Source organism: Melanostigma gelatinosum (genome assembly GCF_949748355.1).
Source record: "Melanostigma gelatinosum genome assembly, chromosome: 18".
NCBI lineage: Eukaryota > Metazoa > Chordata > Actinopteri > Perciformes > Zoarcidae > Melanostigma > Melanostigma gelatinosum.
The window spans coordinates 10,425,142-10,452,884 of record NC_136651.1 but is presented as its reverse complement, the minus strand read 5'-3'; the positions used below and the strand labels follow the sequence as shown (position 1 = coordinate 10,452,884).

The following is a 27,743-nucleotide window of genomic DNA, read 5'->3' as shown; positions in this document are numbered from 1 at the left end:
ATAACAACATGGATTAAACAGGTCAACTCTCTCTGATTGACTCAGTTTCCAATCAACATTATGTGCGTTGCGCGCGCGTCCTGTGAAACTAAGCAGAGATCAGTTTCCGACATGACTCTCGCGCTCAGTCTGTGCGGAGAATCACGATCTGATTGGCTGAGGAGCGCACTCAGCTCTGAGTAAAGTGAAGGATGCCAGAGTGCTCAGGCAGTGCATGGACGGATGCAGACAGGAGGACGACGGCGAGAGACCGGGCACACACACGCACACACGCGTTGTTGTTTTATGATACTGCTACTTTAAACTTTAAAGTGCTATTTCACTGCGCGGGCGCGAGTAAAGTGTGATGTTTTGGCTGCGTGTTGTAAAATCCATCTCGCCACCACCGACGCATCCTCTCAGGGAGTGATGGGTTCTAAGTTGACCAGACGGAGAAGTCTCGATCTGGAAACAAAAGTGTCCAAGAGGAGACGCCAGAGGAATGACAACCAGGGAGAGAGCGAGAGAAGTGGCGGAAGAGACTTCTTGTTTACCTCCTTGATGCTCAAGTCCGACAAGCTCCCGGGGATGCTGCGGAAAAACAACCACAGCCCTTATGTCGGACGGGTGGCGTGGATCCGGGAAATCCAGACGCTGCTCCGGGACCAGAGGATGGAGCAAGCGGCCGAAGTGCTCAAACTGCTGAGAAAGGTAAAAGGCTGACATTATTGTTGGATCATGATCATGCGCCGAGTCTGTCCATCTGTAGCCTCTTGTTAAAGCTAGAAACGTGGCTTAATTGACGCTGTAAGTGGGTACTGATGAGCACGTGGGCAAACAGTTAAACGAGCTAAGAGGCGTTTTATTTTTTATCTGCAAAATATTGACTTTCATATTTACTGAGAAACGTGAAATGTGTTAGTGTAAGATGCTTGTATTTAATATCACATCCGTTTATTCAGTTGTGTCCTTATTTCAATACACCTGACATATTGCCTGCACAGATATACTGGAAGTGTCTGCTGTAGTTTAATATACAAAGCTCAGCTGTCACTCATTGGAGAAAAATGCACTTTTCGTGTCTGCAGGTGTCAGTGCGTTAATGTTTAAAACAAGTTGAAGTCATTTAATCATCTACTCTTTGCAAGTTCTCATAACTTTATTGACATAAACGCTATGGCTTCTTTGAATATTCCTGTGGGAAAAATAAGCACTCGTAATGAGACGCTGCTTTAAGTCAACCACCTGTTTAGTCTGAAAGGGAATGGCTCGGAAGCTAGTTCAGTCTCTGAATATTCAATCAGCTCCACATGACACAGAACACTGAGGATGTTAGCCCGGCACCGAAACCAATTCAAGAAGACCTGGTTACTTTTATTTTGTATGTGATGAAATGTATGACCTTAAGTAAGTGTTTGGCATATTTCTTTTTCTAATAAATACGAGCAAGGTCTTTTTCAGGTAAAAGAAAATATTAAGTAAACAACATAAATGAATGGCAAGCCATATATGCTGTCTTTTTCATCCAGTTTCCTGTGTAAAGGAGGTTTTAAATACATATAAGAGGGATTAAAATTACATTATAAATATTTAAATCCACATAAGAAGAGCAAACACAGGTGCTACTTTAATGTGGTGTTGTTAAATGCTTTACTCTATCCCCTGTTGCACGGCATTGTTCAAACACTCCTTTGTTGTCAGCGTCATATCCCGCAACATATATAAGGTATGTTTATTTCATGCATTTAAGCCTTTACTCATGTAACACCTCCACTGCTCTAATCCTCACTTTCTGAGGATTTATCCAAAGTTTTTAGAGCTCAGCTTGAGCTTTCCACTGCCTTCTGGAAGCCGTGCGTTGATCAAAGGAGAGCAGTTTTGAAGTTCAGATAAAAGCAGTTCTGATCAAGAGGGCCCCCTGTCATGCAAACGCCCTGCCCATCTGTACGGTGCCGTAGAATAAATTACATGTGCAGGTTTAAAGCAGGAAACAATGCTGAGTAGAAGCTTCGGGTGTCTGAGAAGTCGGAATTGAAAACAGATTTGTAGATATCTCTTACAGGCTGCACAAAATCCGTTTACTGTGCATGTGTGGGGTGAATTTAAACTTCATCGTATAGAGGTTCACATTTGTGTGAAGCAGGAGGGAAATGACTCAGGCATGTCTTCCTGTGAGACTTCAATGTTGCTGTACCTGTTTGTTAAAGCGGTCCTGCGGTCCGTCATACTGAAAAGGATCGTAAAGATCGACATGTCAGTGGTGAGCAGGGACAGCTTTCTCCATAGCTCTGCATTTAAACTGCTCGCGAAGCACGAACACGCTCTCCATCACTCAGCGAGGTGAAGGCCTGTTGTGGTTCTCCAGCAGATAAGCAGCTTTTCCTCTCAGAGACGGATGGATTTGGGGATAATCACCTTGAGATGATGGAAGCTGGAACATGTTTCTTTCACATTAAGGAAATTATTACAAAGAGGAGCCAATAACATCGGCCCCTACGCTGCATCGCCATGGCAGATCGGCCCGCTGGGCCATTGCGTGAATTAGTTTGTGATATTTTACATTAATACATAAAGAATCAGCATATATACTCATCACTCTACAGCATGCACACTGAGTAACCAATGTGCAGCGATGGAGAAGACACTAATTAAGGGGCTCTCTGTAGTGTATGAAGTCTGAGGTTATCGCTGTCACAGCACACATATTTTATTTATTTATTTGCTTCAACTTAAAATGTATCAACAAAAAACCTGTAGACCAAAACCAATAGGTTTAGTGTTGGAGTTTACCTCTTCTTTGCCTGTCTGCCTCTCTGTATGCTATCAAAGGAAAACTTCCATGAAAGTTAATAAATTAATAAAAGTTACACGACCCACATTAATGAAGTCGTTTGATATTTTTGGGAAACACACACATTCACTTTCTTGCTGAAAGTCCGATGAAAAGATTGATACCTGTCTCATGTCTGTAGGGTAAATAGTCAGCAGCAGGTTAGCGTAGCTTAGCATAAAGACTGAAGCAAAATCCAGCTCACTTATTATCATGTTTTAAACTGTTTGTTTCAAACATGTAAAAACGTACTTGTGGTTAGTGTGTCAGACTGTTTCTTGGCCATATACCCAGTGAACACTGCCAACCTCACAGTAACAACAGGACGCTGTTGTTGTTTTACAGTGAATGAACACGATATATCGTTTGTTTGTGAACTTTAGAGACGAGTAGTTTCCAGTCTTTGTGCTAAGCTAAGCTAAGATAAGCTTCTGGCTGCAGTATTGTACTTGCCAGATAGTTCATCTTTTTATCAGCAAGAAAGTGATTATCAGCATATTTCCCAAAATGTCAAACTATTCCATTAAAAAGATGAGCTTCTGGTACACTTCCCACAAATTAAGATGATTTGAAAAAAGTCACTTTGCTAAATGTACTCGAGTGAACATTGGAGACTCACTTTGTAAATAGCGAACGATACTTCAATAAAATTCAGATTTATTTAAATTGGAAAATTGGATAGAAGTACAATGTGTACAGAAAGTTCCCCTTTAGTTAAGGGACAGATTGCTAATGTGACTGTGGTGAGCTAAATTCATTGTCAAGTAGCACTCAGTGTTAATATTTAAGTGTAGAAGGAGACAATATTCTTGTCACATTTGACTCAGCTGACATATTGACCTCGTCCTGCTTGTCAGATGTAATTGCCAACAGCTGCTGCTGCTGGCCAGGCATCTGTGTCCGTGAATCTTCAGCCTTTCAATCCTTATTCACAAGACAGTCATGCAGTTCTGATCTCTTGCCTTTAATCAGTGACAAATAGGAAAACATTTCGTTAGGAATCAGCCAAATGAATCCACAGGATCAGATATCTGTGTGTATTTTAGAAATGGGCTTCGTTTCAGCTATAAATCCCACTCACATCTGATGCTGCAGCTGCACTATACGTATAACACACATCAACATCACATTTATGGGCACATGGTGCCCTCAGTCTGTGCTAAATGAGGTTTAGTGAAGGGAGAGGGGTCTGGAGGGCAGTCCAGCGTCAGGGAATCCCGCAGAGCTCCGCTGTAATAAATCAACTCAAAAGCTGGAGGAGGAGAAAACGCTGATGGGAGTTTTCCTCTTTGCCTCGACTGTGCCCCTAAGTGCTCGGCCTGTCAGAGCGTGTATAACATGTTTCACACTGCTTCCACCTCCAGCCTGCTATTTGAAAAGCTTTTCAGTTCATATACATCTGAAAGTATTTACTCCTCAGCTTCTAGTTGCACAGTTTCACAAGAGGACGATGGTCCACAAACATATTTGTTCACCAGTAGCAGCAGTCATGTCACTGATGTAACAGCATGTATGTTTCATTTGCTCAGTTTCACGTCTTCCAGACTGTTCTTTTGTTGTGATCCTGTGTGTGTGTGTGTGTGTGTGTGTGTGTTTGTATCTTTCCCCGCATGCTGGTGAGGCTTAACGACACCTCAGCACTCAAAGTTCTACCTGAAGATGCAACATATTTACATTGTCATTGCAAACAGAAACAACCTGAAGATGATGAAAGTATAATCAACAACCGGGCGTGTGTCCTTCACGTCACACAATCTTTATCTTATGAATGCTGAAGATTGACGGTAGAAAGTGGAAGTGCATTAATCAGAACGTATTTTCTTTAAGACGGTTTAGAGACGTGTTTTGTGAAAAAGATAAAAAGTCCTTTGGGCCAAAACCTCAACTGAAACCTGTTAATGAGATAAGAGGAACCAGAAGAGTGATATTTGAAGAAAGACCACTTTTATCTTAGCTTACTGAAACTTTACTCCCAACATCCCTCACACACACACACACACACACACACACACACACACACACACACACACACACACACACACACACACACACACACACACACACACACACACACACACACACACACACACACACACCCTCCTCTCATCTGCTGCACTGGCTGTTAACACAAGACTCTGACAGCAGAACCTTTATCAGTTTGCCTCGCAGCGTGATAAGAGGGCAAAATGAAAGGAGATGATGAACAAAGCTCATAAAGGTTGACTCTATTTTCATTGAACTATCCATGAAATGCCACTTGAATATTAAATCAAGCATGGCTCAGACACGGATGCTTTATGAATCAAATTCATTTCTGACCGTCTACACTGTTAGTTTTGGTACGGGTTAACACATGGCTCTCTCTTCTTTTCTCTCAGGATTTGGGACTCCAGGGAACGTCACTCAATGAGATTTTGTACAAGAACGCAGCTTTTCTCAACCTGGTGGACCCCATTTCTCACGAGCTGCTGCTCAGTCTCGCCCGGGACCTGCAGTGTCCAAAAAGGGTGAGAATCCAGAACGATCCGCATGTGTTTCAACTGTTACATTAACAATTATGAAACCTACAGACCTCACATTAATTGACTGTGCAAGGACCACAGTTGTAAACAGAGGAGAGGCAAGCTGCAACACGTCCACCTTTGTTAGCCAAGCCTAAGTGCATGCGTCATATAGACGGTAGAGAGGTACGGGATCAATGGTAGGGCCGAACGGAGGCACTGGATCAGGGTTTGGCTCTGCGATGGCACCATGCATCTGTCTTTCCTGCTGCTCATGTGCTCTTTCGACGGAAAATGGTAGCAGCTGTGCTCGAGGACCTGCAGGTGTGTGAGAGTACCTGCCTACCGGAACGCGTGGGCAGGTGCCTGGTGGTCGTCATTGTGAGATCAACAGGGCACGCAGCTGCAGTCAATAGCACCGAGTCTTTTGGGTCAGCATGGCTTTGGCACCACTAATGAGAGCACTTTGAGGCAGGTGGCCAGTGGGATCAAACCGGAGTCTGCTGAGTGTCTGATCCGATGTGTCCCAGGAGACAGACACCGCTCACTGTTTGTAAGGGACTGTACACAAATGATTAGGAGGGGAAATAGGCTCAAACAAGGTGGAGGGTATTTTAATTTGAGTTTTTTCCTGTTTGAAATATATAAATCTTAAAAACGATCTTATTTCAAGCTTCCTGTGCATTATACAGCGTATTGTTAATGTGTACATTGGTGGTGCATATTAGATGTTTCGTTGAGATATTCAGGTTTAAATTCTGGCTTTTGAATAAACAAGTTGTAACAACTTCTCTGTTACAACTCCCTCTAATTGGTTTACAGATATTACTGATATGACTAAACCTTTCACAGCATGAAAACATTCATAATGTACATGCAGTTGTCTAACATTAGTCTTATCTGTGAATCAATATGACAAGCTCTTTAATTATGCATATGAAATATGTTCAGATGTGTGTGGTCATTCAAATAAATGACTGGCTCTTTAAGACATAAATCACGGTTTATCCAGACTGGGAGCACGGCATACAAATCCGAGATATTAAAATTCAAATTACATTTCAAACTCTGGTATGAGGGTGAAGACAGCACAGAAGCAGCTCAGAGTGTCTGTAAAACACAGACCCGGCAGCCATTACAGTTATCTCAGGTCTGCAGTTATCTCTTTTAGGAAAAGATTGGTTCACTTAAGATAAAGTCACTGTGGTCTCGTTTTTACTTACCGAGACAGATGCTAATCACCTGTGAGAAGCTCTAGACTCTTTGCTTTGGTGGGGAAAGCCCAGGAGGACTGCAGGGAGAGTGAGGAGCTGGCAGCGTCCTCCTCCTGACTGGCTGGCGACCCGTGGCAGGATACTGTGTCAGACGTGACGAGGGTGTAGAGAGGCAATGTGCTGGATTTAATGCCCGGCAGCTGCCTCTGTGCCCAGTATTTTCCACCACACTGATATTTATTTCGATTATATATTCAAGGACATATTGGAGGACTGAAAGATGCGTCTATGTGAGTGTTTTGAAGCTCACGGTCATCACTTTCAGACAGTTGATTTAATCTGGACGCACTCAGCTTTACAGCCCCGTGATTATCGTCTAAGAATGCTCATAGAACTTTGTGACTGTCCATCCTTCCACTCCACAGATTCACAATTTTCAAAGAATAATTAGTTTTTTTGTCGACCAAAGGAAAGAAAGTGGCAGCGGGAATGGTTAATCGCCTTAAGGTTAAACTAGCCCCGTCTTTTTTCCCCTCTCCCCACATTGCCTTTTTCTTGTTGTTGTGTTGTACGACTAATTGGGTTTACCCTGCTCAGCACAACCCATTCCATTTACAGCCTTTGACGGAGGTGGGAGAGAGAAAAGAGAAGGCAGGGGGAGGAGGGGGAGGAGAGGCATGGAGAAAGAGCGACGCAAAAGGGAAAATGAATTCATGTATGTTCATTGTAGAAAACGTTTGAAGCGGCTGTATTCGAAGTACAAGAAAAAAAACACCCTGTGACTGTGTGCAAATCAGTACATCTGTAGTTTGCAGGAAGAAAGAAAGGAAGATCAGACATCCAGATGCATGAATGGCTTTAACCCCCTAACAGCTACTTCTTACTTTGTCATATGCAAAATATACAGAATTATAAGTATTGGTTTCTTTCAGTGATTCCCTTAAATATGTGATGCGTTCGTTGCATTTATTCACGGACAGCCACTGTTTTGATTTGTTGTAAGAACTAGATTTACATTTGCTGTCCATCATTCGTCCCTTTGTGTTGTAGGAAACCGACTCATTCAAGTCCACGAACAAGATCTGCCGCCAGCTGATTTACCACCTGACCCCTCACTCCAAGTGGACGAGACAGAGCGTGCCCAGGAGGAAGTCTCAGGCCTGGTGAGTGTGTCCTCTTTGCTGCTGCCATCACTCTGAAGAAGGACAGGCCCTGTGACAGTAAACACATCCTCACCATAAGCATCAACGCATTGAGGAAGTCCTCTTACAGTTATTTTTGCAGGATTTTCGCAGGATTCTACACCCACAAATTACAATTTGTTTTAAAAACAGAGTTGTTGATAATTTATCACGAGAATAAACTTATTTTTGTGATAAATTATCAACATTTGTTTGTGTTGATGTACGTTTTAGGAGGAGTATTCCTCTTTATTTACAGTATCTTTGAGGTGTAAAACAACACACTGCCAACCATACAGGAGATTTGATCCTCCTCAATCAAATCATCAACTTGTGTTACATTGTCTCAGGATGATCGGTCCATTTTCACACTTGCCCCTCAGCAGTAAATACAGTTTCCCGCCTCACACCATCTTAAACACCGCCCATCACAAGTGTGATGCGTCTACAGAGATTCTAATATGTTTTTCTACGTCTACGAAGTATCTCCAAGAATTATCTGGAGCAAACAAGAAACTAATACAGACACTAAGATGAGGCGCGTAACTGAGCCGTCTGGGCCAGATTCGAACTTTAACTTCCACCGAACTGCAAGCTGTCAGATACTGCTCCGCGCTTGAGTGAAACAAAGAAAGATGCTGATGGTAGCGACTGTAGACATACCGCGCAAGCAAATGAAAATGCTCTTCAACTCAAATTAAGCAACAGGTACATTTGTGGAGACGTTGTGAAAAGAAGATCTCTAATAATGATCATGAGGTTCCCTCTCCCTGAGCAATTAACCCAGATCGAAAGATTGTTTTGACAGCTCGACTTAACTTCCCGCCCCAGTCTCTGGGTTGCAGTATATCGAAATAACACTCAACAGAACAAGGCGGACTCTCCCAGTGTGCTCATTAGCGAGCTCTGTCTCTCTGCCAGCATCTACTGCAACAATCCAGGAGCAGCACTTACGGCTTCTTTTCTCAGTGAATATAACAACAAATGAATATCTTAGGATGAAATGAAGCATTAGGACACAGTTTGATGTGGTTTCACATGTTTCTCTGATATTGATCTTTTCATTGAAGCTCTCTATTCTCCTCTCCCCCCTCACCTTTCGGCTCCCCCTTCCCTCCTCAGCCCTTCCATTTCTCCCATTTTAAAATCCCTTCCCTGCATTGATTTTCCTCCTCCCCTCTTTTCCTGTGGGATGTTTTTTTTTGTGAGAGTCCATTTTGCTCAACAGTTGCCACACAGAGTGGTTCTGCAGTTTGAGTTCCAGGCTCTGGGGAAACGCTCTGTCAGACAGAGAGAGGGAAAAAAGAGGGGGTGGAATTGCCGATTAGAAGTCACGCATTTCCCTCTTTCTTTCCGCCTCGCTTTAAATCGATCGTGAATTTGATCTCTTCATATTTAGGAATGCAAAAGCTATCATATAGCCGTTATTGCGTTCTTAAATTCTTCAAGTGACATTGAAAAGTCTATTTGATCATTCTAGAGATGAGCTGCAGCCTGCTCTCCAACCACAATAGTTTCCATGGAATATATCAGGGGTCTTCAACTAAAATTTAAAGAGGTCCAGTTAGAAAAAATGTCTCGAGGCAAAGGTCCGGAAGAACATAATGTCTAACTATTTAGTGTGATATATATTTAAGTAGTCTGGTAGTTGTATCAACATCTGCATGTAATCAATACCTGACCGTAAAATCAAATGAATTCAGTACGATTCAAAAACTTTTTGACAATATTTATTGTCACGTAACATAGAAGTGAACATATATGTATGACTGCAGATATGTCTCTCATTAACTGAATAAAAGAACATGAACACTCATGAGCACGTTGTTGGGCAGTGAATGTGTGGCTCAGGATCCTGGTGGACTGGTCATATTGGGCTCTGAGACGACTTATTTTCTGTGATCTCACCTCAGATTTCAGTGGGTGTGTTTGTTCAAACCCTTTATGTTTTGTCTCATAATGGCGTTTCACATTGGCACTTTTAATAAGTGCCACGGTTTCTGAACATATGACACACTGGTGTGATCCACACCAGACACCTCCCACGGCCACACCCTTGATTGTGCACAGCTGAGGACACTCCAGCCGATCACCTCCTGCAGCCTGACACACCAGACTCAGGGCCCACTAATGAGTCCCCTGTCTCTATATAAACTCTGGTCCTGCAGTCTGGGGTGGTCAGGTTGTACCGTCTTTCACCCGCTTCAACCCCGTGGCATCCTCTGCCTTCCTTGTGTTCAACGGATTACACGCCGCCGCTCTGCCCTCCTTTGTGTGTCAACGGACTACACACGGCGGAGAGCTGCCAGCCCTCCGGTGTCGAGCCACGAGACTCACACCGTCTATCTGCCTACTCTGGTGTCGGACCACGGGCTCCACACATTGTAAATAAAACCTGTTAATATTAACTTCTGTCTCCTGTGGTCTTGCGTTTGGGTCCTACCTGTGAACTCCCGTGACACAGGGAGTGTCGCAAGCATGGTGTCGGTGTGTGGGTGGTTTGTTCTCTCGCGACCATAAAACCGGTCCAATGTAGTTTGTTGCAAAAAAACTGTGTCACGTGTGTGATGCGTAATCTTCCAGCTGTTATCTGAAGGTGAAAACATGATGGTAGGGCACTGAGTAGGCTGCCAATCTGTTAACTGAGACATTCTTTTCGTCATTGGGCCCAATTGCCTGGCTTCATGTCTGGCATGCAGAGCCAGAGAGACGTGAGGAGAGCTGTCTTCTGATAATTCATACCATTTTAGCTGTTTTTCTGTTCAGCAACAACACCCTCTTTTCCCACAAACAAGGTGATGCTATGTGGCAAACACCTCCTGCAAGTTCAGATTCAAAAGCCTCTGTGTACAAATCGTCAGGCTCACGTAAGTCAGGGTGACATGGAGGGGATCAGCTGGAGGTGCAAGTTGTGCAATCCAGGGCTTGCAAAGCTGGAAAAGGAAAAAATGCCTCCTTTCTCAGGTGTTTCAGGCTGTAACAGGCCCCAAAAGATTTCTGCTGCAAAGGTGGGAGGCTGCTGTTCAGACTACAGCAACATGTTCTTTGAGCTGCACATAACATGTTCATTGCAGTGGCGGATTGTACCGTCTCTCAATGTCACTTGTAGTCCAAGAGGACCACACAGGATCACAGCACCCATTGTCTGTAACATGTCTCTCCCCATTAAGTTCACAGGACATGCGCTCTTTTGATTGCTCATACAGTTTATTTCACATGTCCATGTTATAATGTGTGGCCTCGTCCCCTGAGAACAAGCCTTCTTTCTGATAATCTTCTTTTAGTTTTAACAACTCCTTTTTAAATTTTTCTTGATTCTCCTGTCCCGCATTACGCTGCGAACAGTACTGCTGCGGCATATATCTGTCCAAAATTTGCCATTATGTTTTATCAAACGATTGTTATCCCTATACGCAGAATTATTCACACAATATCTACGTGATCCAAACTTTGACTTGTGATAGTTGATACTCGGTTAGGAAATCACCGGAATTAGACTTTCAGGGCGCAAACAATCAGTGTGTATGGAATACACCCGAGTCAAGTATGTTCCACCTCAATTCTCAGTTTCTGTTAGATCCAGTCATTCACAAGTAGTTTATTTCATACAGTTTCATCAATACATTTTCATCATACAGTTTTATCACATTGCGGATCCCAGATCCGACCTCCCAGAGGTTTTTAGACGCGGGATTCTAACCCGGTCACGGATCCCAGACTTAATCCCAGACTTAACTGTTAATGATGCTTACACTTTTTATCGGTTTTCCAGGACTTTTCAGGCATCGTAACGTAACATCACTAAATTTCCTGTTTCCAATCAGCAGTATTTGGTCATATGACAACAGGTTCTGCTTACCTTTCAGTTGTAGATGGTGCGCACCAGATGTTACGAACGAAATCGCTGGTCCCGGAGCCCTGGGTCGAAAAGATCGTCACCTCAAAAATAATAACTTGCTCATCGATAACCAATCACGTCGGGGTCACCAAGCTGTTGGGGATTTAGCCTCGGGCAACAAGCCCACCGTATAATCTGACTCCAAAACACTACACCTTCAGAAGGACCCCGCGCAGATCGTTTTGATTGGAATTGCATTCGATGAACAGAAGACGGTAGACGATCTACAAGTATTAACAATTTAATAAGTCAAGCATCAAAGCATAAACAACATAGATCTATGGTTTCACAAAACACAAGAATTGATTAAGTATCCCTAGCAACAGACAGAAAGTCGGGGCTCGGTCCACGCATCTCTCCTCTCAGTGAGCCCCGTTCTATCATTTCCCTGTTTCTTTATTCATTCTCATGAGGAGGTGACCTCGTCCTGCACAGGGACGAGTTATCTTCACACACACACGCCAGGGTGAGGCCACTGAGTTTAAGCTAAACTACCTGTGTGTCAGAGCGTCTTCTTTGTACGGGGAGCGCGTGAGTGCCTCACCCGGAGATTCAAACCTTTGCTCTATGACACACGCAACACTATTGCAAATGAGCACACACATAATACTTCTACGTTTAATGTCTGTAAATACCGTCAGCATATTTCTACAGAAGCGAGGCAGCTGTTTGGGCAGATGTAACCAGCTGTGGATGAGCTTTGATAGTCTGTCTGAGTCCTGATATTTGACCCAGACCTAACATCAGTGCAACATCAGCCTCTTTATGACGGGTTTATTCATGCCCATTCATAACAACTGCTGCCCAGTCCTTTCAGGCCATGACTGATGAAAGTGTTGCGAGTCATTGATGAAGTTATAACAATAACATACATTTAAATAGAGGTAAAACTTCTTATTCAAATGTTGTTTGAAGTTGCCGAAATATTGTATGAACAAGAGAGGAAAATGTGCTTTTTTTAATCACGTGGGAGAGATTTCTAGAAGTGTGGCTCTATGGATGTGTCGGTTGGTCTGGACTGAAATATCTCAACAACTAGTTGGTGGATTGCAATGGAATTTTGCACAGACATTCATGGTTTCCAGACAATGCATCTCACCAATTCTCTGAACTCGAATGCCAGTCTGAGGTTTGCGGCTCGGGGGTGAAATGTCTCAACATCTATTGAATAGATTGCTAAGGAGAAGGTATGTCCATTCCAAAGTTCATGGCAATGTTTGGAAGAAATACCTTGTGCCAGTCTACCGCTGCTCTTACCTCGAGGGGATGCCCCCACAATAATAATAATAATAATGATAATAATAATGATAAAATAATAATAAGCCATTGCCTACAACTTGATTCAACCCATCTTTCACTCAGCTCCTGTGCTTCGTCTGGAACAAATAACCAAATCATTCTTTCTTGATGCATTTACTGTACATGTGGCATCCGTACCGTGAGCCATGTGTCACATGCCTTTGACACGTGTATGACCTATATTTCTGGAGCAGAGTCAACCCCCCCCGAGGTGGGCACTGGAAGGCCGAACAGACTCTGACTCAGCAGGCCTGACCTTTCACCTACAAGGTTGACTCCTAAGGCAAGGGCAAAAATCTGACAACACGGGGAAATAATATTTGGGAAATAAGAGTTCGCATTTTTGAGTACACAATCCCAGATGTCTGGTTTTTTTTAAAAGGTTTTGATTTCTCTGCTTATATTTCCATTCAGAGACTAAGTATTCCACTTGACTGCCAGCTGCACTCAGTCTCCTCAATCAGCTTTCTAGTTGACCTCCACTTTTAATAGACTTAAAGATCCAGCCACCAGCCTCGTCTATGAATAATTGAGGGCTTCCAACAGAGATCCTGGAGGATGAGGGGGAGGAGGAAGAGCTGCACAGTATCCATCGCTCCAATCTTCAGCTATAGGGCACGGGGCCATAATGAAAGGATTAGATGTGTTGATTGGTAAACACAAGGTTGAAGGTGTTATTCATTTAACAGATGTTTTAAAACAGCTTTATGTAAGACTTCATTGTTTATCCTCTCTTAACCTCTCATTGATTGTATTCTAACTGTAAATCTGAGATAAGGCTGCTGCTGCTGCTCGAGAACAACGTGAAACAAGAATCTTTGTGCTTCAGATGAGCTGTGGGTCTCATTCCTTTGAGGCTGGTACAGATCAGTCCCCAGTGATCGAGCCCCTCGATCTGTGTTTGGAGCCCTGCATTTTAATGCGGATTTCATAACTGTGCCCTGACATGGTATGGCAGAAACAGGCGTACTCCTCCATGCTACACAGTTATGTAATGCAAACTGTTTTCTGTCTTCTGTCGCAGTATTCTTTTCTCCTGAGCATCCAGTTTGTCACATTGAATCAATCACGGGGGAATTTATAGCTCAGCCGTGGAGCCGTACATTTTGCATTTTCCACGCTGCGCAGTTGCATTATGGTACATTCTGTACCAAGAGGTTTCATAACCATTACATATACATCACCGCAAATATGCTTTTATCTTTGGATAGATGTCGCATATTAAAAGAAGTAATTCATGTCACATCCATGTTGAGGATCAGTAGCGTAAGTGAGATACGCAAAAGAAATAAGGACATCTTCGTCCCTTTTTCTTTCTTTTTGCAGTGTACAGAATGTCATATGTTCCCTTTCTTTACTTTCTCTCACTTTTTTTGTATTTACAAAAAAATCTTGCTTCTTTATGCATCTTCAAGGATTAGTTGACGCAGCTGTTTGTAAATTGGGGATTTGGACCAAGATTTGAATCTGTCAAATTTCCAATATATCAAAATGTTTTCACCTCTCTATTTGAGGGCACATGTGCTGTTCACTGCTGTCAGGTCACTCCTTGTTGACGTCAACATTACTGCTTTCCCCAAGACTTCTAATTTAGAGTTTCAAAGAATCAAGGGATTGATTTGAGATGTCAGAACACTGCACAGCCCGGAGCTGCTGCATTGACGACGTACAATAGAGGAAGCCTTTATCAGCCTGTCCGCTAAATGTTTCACTCAAATTGAATCCAAATCCAAATGAGCTTTGGGGCTATTTTTCCCTCAAAGAAAATGTGCAATTATCCCCATGAAACTGGAGGACACCGGATGGTGTGTGCAATCACCACTTTCATGTTTCATCAGTGACAGTTGCATATAGTTGAGGCAATTTTTGGGGCTCAGACTGTAAAGTATTCTAATTAACACGGGCAAAACTGTACTAAAGGCACTCAGATATTTGACGCTAAAACTGAGTTGAGTTGAACAAGCACGATAGCTCGCAGTCACATTCCTGAAGGCACATTCAGAGAACACAAAAGTACAGAAATAAACGAGCAGTTCTTTACCAGCTCACTTTTCAAGGATGCGTTTTTACATGAGACCCTTGCAGGCTCTCCCACTGCTAAAACAGACGACCGCGAATATATTATAGATGCCTGGAGGCGAAACAGCTGAAATCGATCCAAGGAATAAACAGGTCAAGACCAAAGCGTTGATGAAGCAGACATTGATCTGACCAATCCCACGGGTCCCTGGAACAGCATCCACATGCAGTGTTTCTCAAGTGCTTTTATTTCATTCCCTTGAAATAAATCAAGTGTTTCTCTGCATGCTCAGCGGAAAGACCATTTTGAATTTGTATTAGAGTTTGTCCTCCCAGCTGAGATACTATTGGATACATCTCTGGTCTGGTCAGGGACACACTGACACACTTTGGCCAGATTGTTGCCGTTTTTAACATATGGGACACAGATTTCGCAACCAGGCCATCAAGAAAAATCCATATCACTAAAATATTTATACAAATGATATTAATATTTTCTCACCCATACCAAGCTTGGGTTTATATGCTGTAAATTATTCATTAATGATCATTTTAAAATGCAATGAAAATCCATGAATTAGAGCATCTTTTGTGTAGCCAGATTGGTGTAACTTTGCTAACTTTATCTTTATGCTAAGCTAAGTGAACCACCTGCCGACACAAGCTTAATATTCAACATACATATTTATGCTAAGCTAACCTTACCGCCTACTGGTACTAGCTGCATATTTAACATACAGCTTTATGCTAAGCTAGGCTCAGCTAACCACCTGCTGGCGCTAGCTTCATATTTAACTTACATGTGTGTGTGTGGTATGATCTTCTCATTTAACTCCTCAAGAAGGCGAGTAAGAGTATTCCCAAAAATACTTCAACTTGCTTCGACTTTAAGCTAATTGGCTCATTATTCATCCAGAAAGCCTAATTATGCGATTCATTATTGTTCTTAATGCCATTAGTTACAAACCATTTTTAAAGTGTCTCATTAAATAGGTACCAAATCATCTAACTATTCCAGGAAATGTACTTTACCAAACCAGACTCTCTTATAACACACACCACCTTTGTTATATTAAATGCCACAGTAAGTGAACATGAGGAACAAATATGCCCCATAACACTCCCCCTGTCTCTTGATATATTTCTGATTCATGAGAGTAAATGAAGGGGAACATGTATTCTATGTGGGCGGACAGATTACAAGTTTCTCCTGCCATTCCCTTTCAACTCTCACCCTGGTGGCAGAATATTGAAAGGTTGTACAATTCTCCTTGTAAAGATGTCAAAGTATCAGAAGGATGTACAAGTCTGTTCGGCCCTCTCAGCCCTTCTTAAAATGTTCACCTCTCCAACCCTCCCTCTCTTTGAGGGTAGAGGACGTGTTTGGTTGCATTCGAGTGGAAATTGATTTGCAGAATGGTGAAGTCGGAAAGCTTCAGACTCGCACTTATGATGAGCACTTAACATCAGGAGAGACAACTAGACAGAGCGGAGACTAACCCGACACCGAGAGGCACCAGACGTGGGTTATAAAATGAATGAATACAGAAATCAATAGATCTGCCCTGACCTTTAATGGAGAAGCTTTCATCTTTTTTCAGCTTTTCATCTTTTTCATCAGGGGATGTATTGCACAAAGGGATAAAGATGAAACACGACATCATCATTACTACTTTAGGTTTTATATATTTTTAGGAAATCCTCGATAAATGTCAACCGGATTTCTGTTTCAGGGCCCTGACAGGAAATGAGTAACTTCTTTTAGTTTTGGGGTGCTGCTTGAAGAGTTTTGTTACAAGTTCTGAGGTTGTTTGTCGGTACATTTGGGCACAAAAGCTCACAGAAATATATTGGAGCCACAAATCATCATTAAAGTCGAATGAGTTAAATTACTCAAATGAAATAAAGTTGAAGGATGTCAGTCTGACCGTTCTGTGGGACATCGAACTGCTGGTAGTTCCTGATTTTACAGCAGCATAGAGTTGCATGTCAACAGCATAGCAATGAAAATAAACATTATGGTTGTGTATTATTGAAGTGGAAGCACGTAGATAAGAAATAGAAGTGGATCCAGGACAGAACCTTGAGGTACTCAACATGTTCATAAGGGCAGTACATAAATCAGCAGGTGTAACTGTACATTGGCTGTTTGAGAGGAAGGAGATGAACCATTTGAGAGCAGTGTCGGCAAGTCCTGCAAATTGAGATTGCATCAGCAGTAATGAAGAGATCATTGGTCACACTAAGAGCAGTCTGACAAACCTTTCTAAAGATCTTTAACAAGTGGAGATTTGTTCTAACCAATATTCTTTGTGCAATATACTACATTTTATTTAATGTGGTGAATATCGGGGGAAAGTACCAGTTCACAAATTATCTGAAATTAGCAATGTACATTTTATATTTGAAAACGTATTTTTACTGTGGCTGTGGAAAGAGACCACTGGAGCACAAGTGTTTTGTCGAGGCTGTCTGAGTAAATCTCTGTAGCAACACTGGCAGCCTGCGAGATCGATCAAGCCGCTGTAGATTTGTTATTCAAATATCACCATGAACTCCATCCACTGCAGTTTGAAGACAGATTTTATCACCGATTCTTTAACAGTGTATCTCAAAACATTTTCATTGAAACGATTCATTACAAGACACATCCTCAGGTTTTGTTCCGACCTTCTGTAAGCTTGGTCTGTTTGCCTGCACTCCATTTAAACATCACAAAGCCCAGATGTTTTATTTCCTACCTCTGGGGTTTACATCACTATAGAACAGCAAGGACCCTTGTTCAGTGCGTGAAAGTTAACAACATCCCCGAGGAAAGACAATCTATGAAAAACAATTAGATCGTCTGCCTGAACCCACATTTAAGCAGCCGATAGTTTGACATATGAGAGTCTGCTCCCATTACATTCCTGGATCGTTGTATCGGTTTCTCCGGAGATGTCAATAAATAGACTTCCCTCAGTTGTTTGCTTTTAAATGAGTCCCGATGCAGGGGATGCTATTGTGTCGAGTCATGTTTATGGGAGTACACTATCCTTTGAAGTCGTTTGTGCACGAACTGGTCCAAGCGGATATGCGCCTCTGCCTACGAGCACGGCAGCCACATCAGAGGGCGTGAGATGAGACATTTTGTTGTTGATGTCGTTATCGTTTCATGGTAATTGACTACAGTGTACACACTGTGGCTTTAGAAATGCTAGCTGTGCCCGCGGGCCTGCGGCCAGCTGAGCAGCCTGTGGGTGGAACTCTGCCCACGGAGTCAGGAGGCAGAGGATTTGGAAGGAAGTCTGAAGTCGTCTTTACTCATTAAAAGCACATTAAACACATTGTAATAAGTGTGGGGATTCCTCAGCGGTTCATTAAGAGCCAACAACAGTATGTTAGCTTTTTTACTGTTAGCATACATGTCTCGACCAAAACAAGTGTCACTCAGAAAGGAAACATTGTCACTCATAACACACCGACAAAAACATGAACAGGGAGCATCACATACATCATTAACTTTTATCTTTGAAGTTTTAATGACTTATCAAATACATCAGTATTAAATTATAGAAGAGGAATAACACCTTTTCTCTTTATTGACTGTACTCAATTATGTGTAACAAGAATGAATCATAAATGCAGCAATTTGCTTTAATGTCCTGTATTTTTCCTATAACCTTGCAAATAGTAATTCACTTGTGCAAAATAAAAAATTGAAATAAAAAAAAAACGAATACCTGAAATTACAAATCTGTCAAAGAGAGGTCGTGGTTTACAAAATGGTCAACAATTGTGGCTATTATCTCAACAGCGACCAGCATCGTTGGTCTTCCTCTCTTTGTCCTCCACACATCCTTCCTCTCGCTGCCACTCTACTTCCCCCGCACCCGTCTTCTGTGATCCATGTTTTCAAACTAAATCATTCTGAAGCCGCCTTGTGTGAAATCACTGACAAATGATTCAAAGTTTGGTCCACGGTGTGACGAGTTTTGACATCGGTTTTGACCAATGCATGTCAGCAATTGAAAAAAACAACAACCTGTAATCATCTCACAACCCATAAGATGCAACACAGGAACCATTGGAATAAACAATTAAATGATTGGTCGAAACAGATGAATGTATTATGAAAACAATCGTTATTAACAGCCTTATAATGTTGAATAAGTAGCTGAGGGGAACACATACAGGCAGCATTTTCACATCATAAATATTTTAAACTGTAATAAATTCCTGGACGATCATTTTAATAAACTTACAAATACAGTAAACCTTTCAAAAGAGAAAAATAAAAGAGGGCACAGGTGCTTCAGAAGATCAAATTTAGAACAAGGCAGACAGTGAAAGGCGGTGAGCAATATAGTGAGCATATGAAGGTGGGAGAGAAGAATTATAGCCTACTCCTGGAATCAATACCTTGCGAATCACCGCCCCGGTGTGCTACAGATCTTTTCCTTTCCCTTAACAGAGCAGAAAGGGTGACAGATGTAAAGAGCACAGCCACAGCCTGACGATTTCTCCGGCTTCCAGACAAGCCAGGGAGCGGAGAGATGCGATGCAGATGTCTAAATACCAGTGAAAATAGGAATCTAATGCTCTGCGGCTTACTCTCTCGTGCTACCGTTGTGACATGCATGCAGCTTCCTTATAGCTCTCCTATGCATATTGAACCACTCTGTGGTGTAGTGAGACATCTTTCAGATTGCAGAGTGCTATCAGAGGCAGTGGGGAATACAATGTTCCAACCTGACAAGTGAGGGTACTACAGACGGATTCACCTCACACCTCTTGTCTGAAGTCATTTGGACTGAATTAGAATATCACTTAATCACCTACCGTCCCTCTGCCTGAGAAATTAAAAGGAAGATTTCAACATTTTATTTTATTTGCTCTTTTGCTGAGAGTTAGATGAGAAGGTAGATATAACTCTTGTGTGTACAATAAATATGAAGCTATTAGCGTGACTGAATGAGACTACCAGACGTCTCCTGTGTTTGAGGCGAGGATACGTTAGCCGCTACCAGCATTACACACCCACATTTCCCACAGAGGTGTCTGGGTGCATTGTGGGTAATGTAGGTGCCAGGTTTTGACAAGGAAAAATAATATATGGGGAAAAAAGGCAATATCTCCGTTTCTTCTGGATCACTATTGATCCTCTTTTTCTTTTCTTTCTTTTAAACTGTCCATCATGAGTCTGAAGATGTTCCAGGATCTGATACTGACTGCAACAGAGAAGGGCAGTGGTGTGTACTGGCTCTCTGGCATACCGGGACAAATGTTGCAATAGATGAAACAGTAGATGACATTTAGCCCAGGAGACAGAGTTGGTTGCTTGAGGGACCGGGACACATTTAAATGCAAATTCTCTTCTTTACATTATTGAATGCTACTCTCTCCTCTCTCTACTGGTGGATGCGGTTATCTTTTTTTGCATACTTTGCAGTTCTCCTGTACTTGTGGGACATTGTGGCACCCCATTACAGAACCTTTCAAAATCAACAGCTGCAGTATCATGAAGTAAAGATTGTTTGTTTTTACACAGTTTTGGAAAACTAACTGCTCGTGCTGAATAATTAGCATGCCATTTTGTGCGTCAGAGCCCCAACTTGTAAACAAAGTGATATAAATTTGTTTTCGTCTCCTCTTTTTCGAACAGTCTGAAGACCACCCTGAAGAAGAAACTGTCCGGTGACGTCGTCAACCTGTCAGGCATCCCGCTGTCTGGCCGAGATGTCCACCGCGTGGCCTTCTACCTCCAGAGTAGCAGTGACGCCGTGTCGGCCGTGGACCTGAGCTTCACCGAGCTGCAGGACGAGAGCTTGCGGCTGCTGCTGCCCCACCTCGGCTGCCTGCCGAAACTGACCATTCTAGCCCTCAATGGCAACCGCCTGACGATGGCCATCCTGAAAGACCTGACGGATGCGGTGAAGGATCCTAAGAAGTTCCCCAGCCTGGCCTGGGTCGACCTGGGCAACAATGTGGATATCTTCACCGTGCCGCAGCCGCTGCTTGTGGCCCTGCGGCGGCGCTTCGGCTTACGCAGCAGCCTCCCCACCATTTATGAGTACAGGGAGGCGCAGGCGTTCAGGGGCTACAACCCAAACATGGAGACGTCTGTGGAGGAGCCCAGTCTGTACGAGGAGGGAGACGGAGAGAAAGATGACAAAGAGGAGGAGGAGGAGGAGGACAGGCTGGAGCTTCGGGCCTGGGGCTGTGGAGAAGAAAACGCGTCAACAAATGTGCCACTGCACTTCTGTGGGAGGTGATGGCCAAGAGCTGCTTTCTTTTAGACCGGCTGCCCCTTATATCCCCCAGTATCACCTTAAAATAACTTCCAAATAAGTAACTGTGTTGTATGTCCCTCCGGATACTCCGCCTACTGAAACTCAGCAGCGTGATGCAGGCCGCTCCGTGGTTGCACAGACACTAAGAAGTTATCCGAGGATGAGTTCACCGTCACTTATCCAGGAGAAGTTGAACTGAACGTGTTTGCCGTTTCCCAGTGCTTTATGTTCCTAATGTTTTGTGCTCTCACACCTTGATGCTTCCCATTATTTGCTATTTTCCACTGGGGGTTGAGTGCCTTGCACAAGGGCACTTCAACAGAATCGCTCGAGGAAGGGGGGGGAGGGTTATTAATTCACATTCCCCGAGCACATTTATCCAGCTGGTCCCTCCGACAACGTCAACCCTCCGGCCCCATTCCTGTGGCTGTCAGAATAAGTCAAAGTATCGAAATATCCTTCTGACATTTTCATTATGATGCATACGTTTTATAGTCACAACTCAACTGCAGTGAGATTATGTTCACATAAAAGATGCTTCATTTTTTTTGCTGTTGGGACACAGTATCTATTCAGGAATTATTGTCAAAATAAAGGAAATGACACATCCTGAATCAATTTGAATTTAGACGTCCAGCGTTGATGCTTCAATAAGTGTTGCTATAAGTGCTGCAGCTGGAGAACAACCTCAGGCAGATACACACAACACACAGTGTTTGGGCAGGAGCTGCCGATGAACTGATCACTGCCTCTTATCAGGTCTTGTTAGGCCCCTTTAGTCACAGATGGTGAGCAGAGGATCTATTTTTCCCTCAGCAAATAGGACTTGCCCCAGATTATTTAGTCCAGCGTTGGCTTGTGTACGATTCTATTCATGAATCAGACCACGAGTCTCGAGAAAGATGCCCACTCGTTTTTTTTTTTAAAAGGCGCACTCAGACAATGAAACGATTACAAACAGATCTGCGTTTATCTTTTCTTCTGTGGTGCTACAACGTGGCATGAGTAAACTGCAACAGTTCGTTTTTGACTGGTCTTTTTATTCAATTATAGATGTATAGCTCTCATCCTTTTGTGTTATTTTAGAACCATGGGCATGACTGTTGACTGTAGCGCAACATAACACAGACAGAGAGCATGTTTACACGTACATTAATGTTTCATTCAATTTGAGATTCTTTTGGGGGGGGGGATTCGATAGACTGCTGCATGTGAACACAACTGCCCACTTTATTCTGCCTGCAGATGTTAATGAGGACTGGAAATTCTGTTTGTTTACAGGGATATTAATGAGCAGGGTGTGTGTGTGTGTGTGTGTGTGTGTGTGTGTGTGTGTGTGTGTGTGTGTGTGTGTGTGTGTGTGTGTGTGTGTGTGTGTGTGTGTGTGTGTGTGTGTGTGTGTGTGTGTGTGTGTGTGTGTGTGTGTGTGTGTGTGTGTGTGTGTGCATAATTAAGAGTGTGCATGAGTGTGTTGTGGACATGCAGAGTAAATGACATCCTTTGATCGTAGAAATGAAATATTTACTCATTTGCACTTTAAGGAAAAATCTGTCCCTGAATGTTGTTGTTAAAAAAAACACCCTCATCCTCAAATAAATGTTCAACTTTTTCATTTGATAAGACAAACCATTGACCTTTATACAAATCGCTGTCAGAATAAAATCAGCTGTAAATTGACTTCATTTTGGATTTTGGCTCATTAAATCATGGCTCGCTTTTCAAGTAAAAGTTGTGTTTTCCTGCTGTTGCTTAAAAAAATAAAACACAGTTTGACTAACATTTGCGTTTTGTGGAGTTTTTGTAATTGACAAGTCCAAAAGCAAAAAATATTTCACGAAAAGTTTGCTCAAATTTAAAAGTTAAGTTAAGCTTGATAAACGCCTACAGGGGCACGCTTCAATAATATCCACTGGAACATGCGTTGGGCTCATTGAAGGTCTTTGGTCCGTGTTGACACACGAGAGGAAGTGAATGAATGAGTGGAATGCGCGTGCGATGTGCAGAGCGTTACACTTGTAACAAAATAAAGAATCTACAGTTCAACGCATGCATCAAAGTATTCCAAAAGCGCACAACATGGAAACGTCATTTAAAACTCAAACTGCGACGCCTTGTGGTTCTTAGTTTTTCAACAATACAAACAAAATGACTCCCACAGACATTGTCAAATAGTTGCAAGCATCAGATTGTAATACCTGTTATGTATTATTGCTGCTTCAGATGATAAAACAACAAGATAACTATAAATATGAGTGGATATAAGGCCGAATCTTTGGGAAAACTCCAAACAATGGCCTGAAAGAGCTCCATAGAGCTGAGGGGGAAATGAGTGTCTGTTGTTGAACGACTTTCACTACACAGCCATGTGATACATTGTTATTACAAATATATGGATTCGTGCAACTTTAAAAAATCAAGGCAACATGAATAGTACACGTTTAATTCTGGAGATTGCTGTAAAACGAACCTTTATTTTGGGTCATGATGAAGTCTTCATATTTAACATGAACCCTTCTTAAGCCCTTATTGGAAGGTTTTGCTGTGCATTGAACAGAAGGCCGTTCTTTTTTAGAATAACCACCATGACTGAAGAGATGAGTCTAATCTTTACATATTACATGTTCATATTCCATTATACTCTATATGCTTTAGCTAAGCAAAGAATGTTACGTTTATGTTTAATTTTACATTGACGAATATGCTTCTGTATACATCCATCACACATAGATTGAACAATGTGTAAAACTCTGAAAGTCAGTAATTGCTCTCATACCTCAGGCACACATTAGAGATCGTCTGATGACTCTGGGGTTTTCTTCAGCAGCTGGTGTCCATGTCAGCATTTTTCATATCGTGTGTGGTGTGGATGAGAGCGGGGCCCTGTACGAACCTGTCGGGGGCAGAATAATATCAACATCCTGCTGCCTTGTAGCTGCTCTGCCAGCGAGGCATTTTCATGTTTACAGCGGGGGGAGAGCCCGAGGCCATCCATCTTCGATCCCCGTTTGTCCCTCAGGGGAGTGTCGGATAAGAGAGGATCCTCTTCTGGTTTGTAGCCAACACTAAAACACCCTACTGACATTTAGCACTTTATCTCTCTCAACACGAGGTCCATTCAGTAGCTGTCCCAGAGCTTTCAGTCACACTTCTATCAGTCTGTATCATCAGCACACGCAGTTTGCCAACCTGGATGAGAAGTCAGAAACAAACTGATGAAGATCATGTGATATGATCAAAAGCTCCAGAACATATATATATATATATATATATATATATATATATATATATATATATATATATATATATATATACAGCTACAACACGACATGAAAGAAGGCACAGGAGTTATTTATAATTCCCCCAGGCTCGATCATCTCAGACAGATATTTCAAAAAGATTGCACTCCATTGTTTACTCAACCAAACAGTCCATCCAGGTCATTATTCGCTGACACGGGATGTGCGCAGTAACAGGCCACAGGTTAGTACACTTAGTGATGAAGGAATGTTTTCATTCATTTGGCCTTCTGTTTCCTCCTTCCTGTGGTTCGACCCCGGCACAAACTCTCTCACAACATCTTCCTTTTAATAATGACAGGATCTCTAGTGGGTCAAAAAGATCAGATCTCAGACTCACATTGTTTACTCGAGTGAAAGAACCACAATGTAAAAATACATTGGAGCTAGTTTTATTTACTTTATATACAGTTAAGTTCAGTACAGCGAGTCTCAACCTGGGGGTCAGGCCCCTCTAGAGGGTCTCAAGATAAATCTGAGGGGTCATGAGATGATACATTTGACAGGGAAGAAGAAAAAACAAAGTTCTGCAAAAACAGCATTGTACTTTTCTTTTTGTGAAGAATTGGATTATTTGACCACTTTGCAGTTATCTTAATGAAACCGTCTGACAAGTTTGCAAACAACTTAAATCTGAAACGTGACAAGGGGCCCCAACCCTCCTTTTGTTTTGTTTTTGTAAATGGCCACAAGCCAAAAAGTCTGTGAACAAGTGGTTTTATCTTTAACAATGTATTTTATAAGTTTATCATGTGTTTTTATCTAAAAACTTAATCAGCAAGTTACTAGTTACAATACGTTTTCAGATTAAAATATGATTTACAAATAAATGATGTATTATTGCAGATAAAATCTGACTTTATTGATACGTGGGGGAGAAAATCCACAAGCTAGCCGGCAGTATATAAAGTAATTAAATGAAGTCCACTTTTACATCTGCATCATGAAAGTGATGTACACATGAATGCATGAATAGTTGTAATCCAATAAAATGACAAACAGTGATGTACCTTTATTTAATTAAGTAAATCTTTGAATACGTGACTTTTACTTTCACAATATTTCTACGTTGTGGTCGTACTACCTTTACTCAGATAACATATCTGAGTACTTCTTCCATCGCTGATATTATCTCAGTTTTAATTCCTGTTATTATTTTCCATATTTCAAATGTACTCAGTCGTTTGCAGATGTGCCAGTAATGGCAAACTGTTTAACTTCAAGCAACCACACACTGAGCCGCGGATCGCTCTCCTTTTGGAAGCATACACGCGCCATCTAGTGGCGCTCGTCGGCAGCACAGAGCAGCTGCCGGATGTCGGCTCCATGTGGGGCCTGTCAGGACAAGAAGCAGCCGAATGTTTTTAGAAACTGCAATTAAATCATTCACTTCATCTGAAATGAACGAATCAGTCCTCAGTAGGAGCACAATGCAATACTTGTGCAATTGTTTAGAATAAATTCCATCACTGTGTAAGCTGGAAATCCTGAGACACCTGACCTGCAGGTTCACTTTGCATAACAACACATTGTTGAGTGGCAGGAGGGGGGTGGGGGGGGGGGGGGGGTGTCCTCTTTCAACTCTGTGTTTTTTATTGGCCATGTTTCGCAATCGTGGAGTTACACGTTTGTTGGACTCACTCCCAGAGAAGTCAATGCTCTGAAAAGTGTTTAAACGTGTCATCTGTTTCTCATCCAATAGTTAGTTTATGTTGTCACTGACCGTAAATCCCCCCCAAGAAGTGTATGTGAATCGGATCCAAAATCAACCCCATAAAAGGTCGTAGTCAGGTCTTATTTTCGCTTTCCCATTTGTTGAATTTATAAATGTAATTTCCATGAAATGGTTGCCTTTGTGAGAAACTGCTCAACTTGAAGCAGAACAAAGGAATGGATGAATTAGACTGTTTTCCAGTTGTGCAATAGGGTGCACATGGATGGCAGCTGCGAGAACAAAGCACAGATGCTAATGTGAGACAGTGAGGGGACAAAATTAATATTCAAGAGAGCGTGTTCACTCACTGTGCCAAAAACATCTCAGGCGTGTGTGCAGCTGAAACACTTCGGTGGTCCATTCATCAGAAAATGAATCGACAACAACTTTGACAATTAAGTGTCTAAATAAATGATGAAGATTCTCTGGTTCCAGCTTCACTGCACAGACACGGAGAATGGACTTTTCAGGGAAGGAGGAGACACCTTGTGTCCAGTTGTCAAAGTTTTCAAATGAATATGTGGATATATTCTGGATGTCCCAATGATGGGGAAGATGAAAACCTTTCAGTGAAAAAAGATATATACACATATACACACACAGGGAGAGCCCTTTATATGGCTTTACATGTCTGGGTTAGATCTTTATTCATTAAAAAATAAAAAATAAATTTCTAGTGACTAATCAAGAATAAACATGTTAGTTGAAGCTTTTCTGTAGCAGCTGAGGCTTTTGTCACACAAAAAAAAAGTTGTGGAAGAATGTTACGCTTTCTGTGAGGCCTGAGAGGAAACTGAAACTCAAACGTGCAGGAAACATGAAGGAACAAGGGTCGACACAAACAAAACTCAAGGCTGGACAGGAAACCGTGTGAGAGACTGAGGGGAGACATTAACAGCATGGTGTTATTTATATTGAGTACGACAGATGTTTATCCTCGCTGTTTATATTTGGGTAAAGCCGGATGGTGTCTCTTTTTCAAGGTAACAAGTCAAAGTGGAGTTCATTTGAACAAGCAGGAGAGGATACTTTAGCCAGCTGGGACAGAGTCGGAGGTTCAGAGAGCAGAGCAGGATGAGCCGGGGACTGGGATGCAGGTTGACGAGGAACTGGGTGAAGCAGGCAGGCACAGGTCTCAGGCAGGGAATGGACCTGAGGCCCAGCAAGGAAACACAGAGGTCATGTAACACAAGGAAGCTTTTACCAGAGTCCAAGCTGGCAACGGTATTAGTACCACATTGGCGAACTGAATAATCTGCTGAGGACTGGAGAGAAGAGCCGGGGTAGATATGCTGCAGAAGCTTGATTGGATGAAGACATCGTCTCGATGAAAACTGATGGCATTGAGCTCTGTGGATTATCCAGAGAAATTAGGACACTGTTTCTGAAAAAGAAAAAAGATGTTGCAGTTGATTTTTTTTCAATGCTTCAAGTCTAAAGCTCCAAAGTGTGTCACTGGTGGCCAGAGGGCCTCCACAGATATTTTAATGTGGTTCTGTGAAATAAAATCAACACAGTAGGGTCACTGTTTAATGTACTG

General features: G+C 42.3%; 1 protein-coding gene across 1 annotated transcript; it reads left to right on the top strand.

Moving 5' to 3' along the window:
* Positions 1-408: 408 nt before the first annotated feature.
* On the top strand, positions 409-21,175 carry lrrc75bb (leucine rich repeat containing 75Bb; the record flags this gene model as incomplete). The annotated part of the gene is made up of 4 exons (XM_079289098.1): positions 409-690; positions 5,188-5,316; positions 7,575-7,687; positions 20,566-21,175. The coding sequence occupies 4 exons, from the start codon at positions 409-411 to the stop codon at positions 21,173-21,175; spliced, it is 1,134 nt and encodes a 377-aa protein (XP_079145224.1).
* Positions 21,176-27,743: the final 6,568 nt, after the last annotated feature.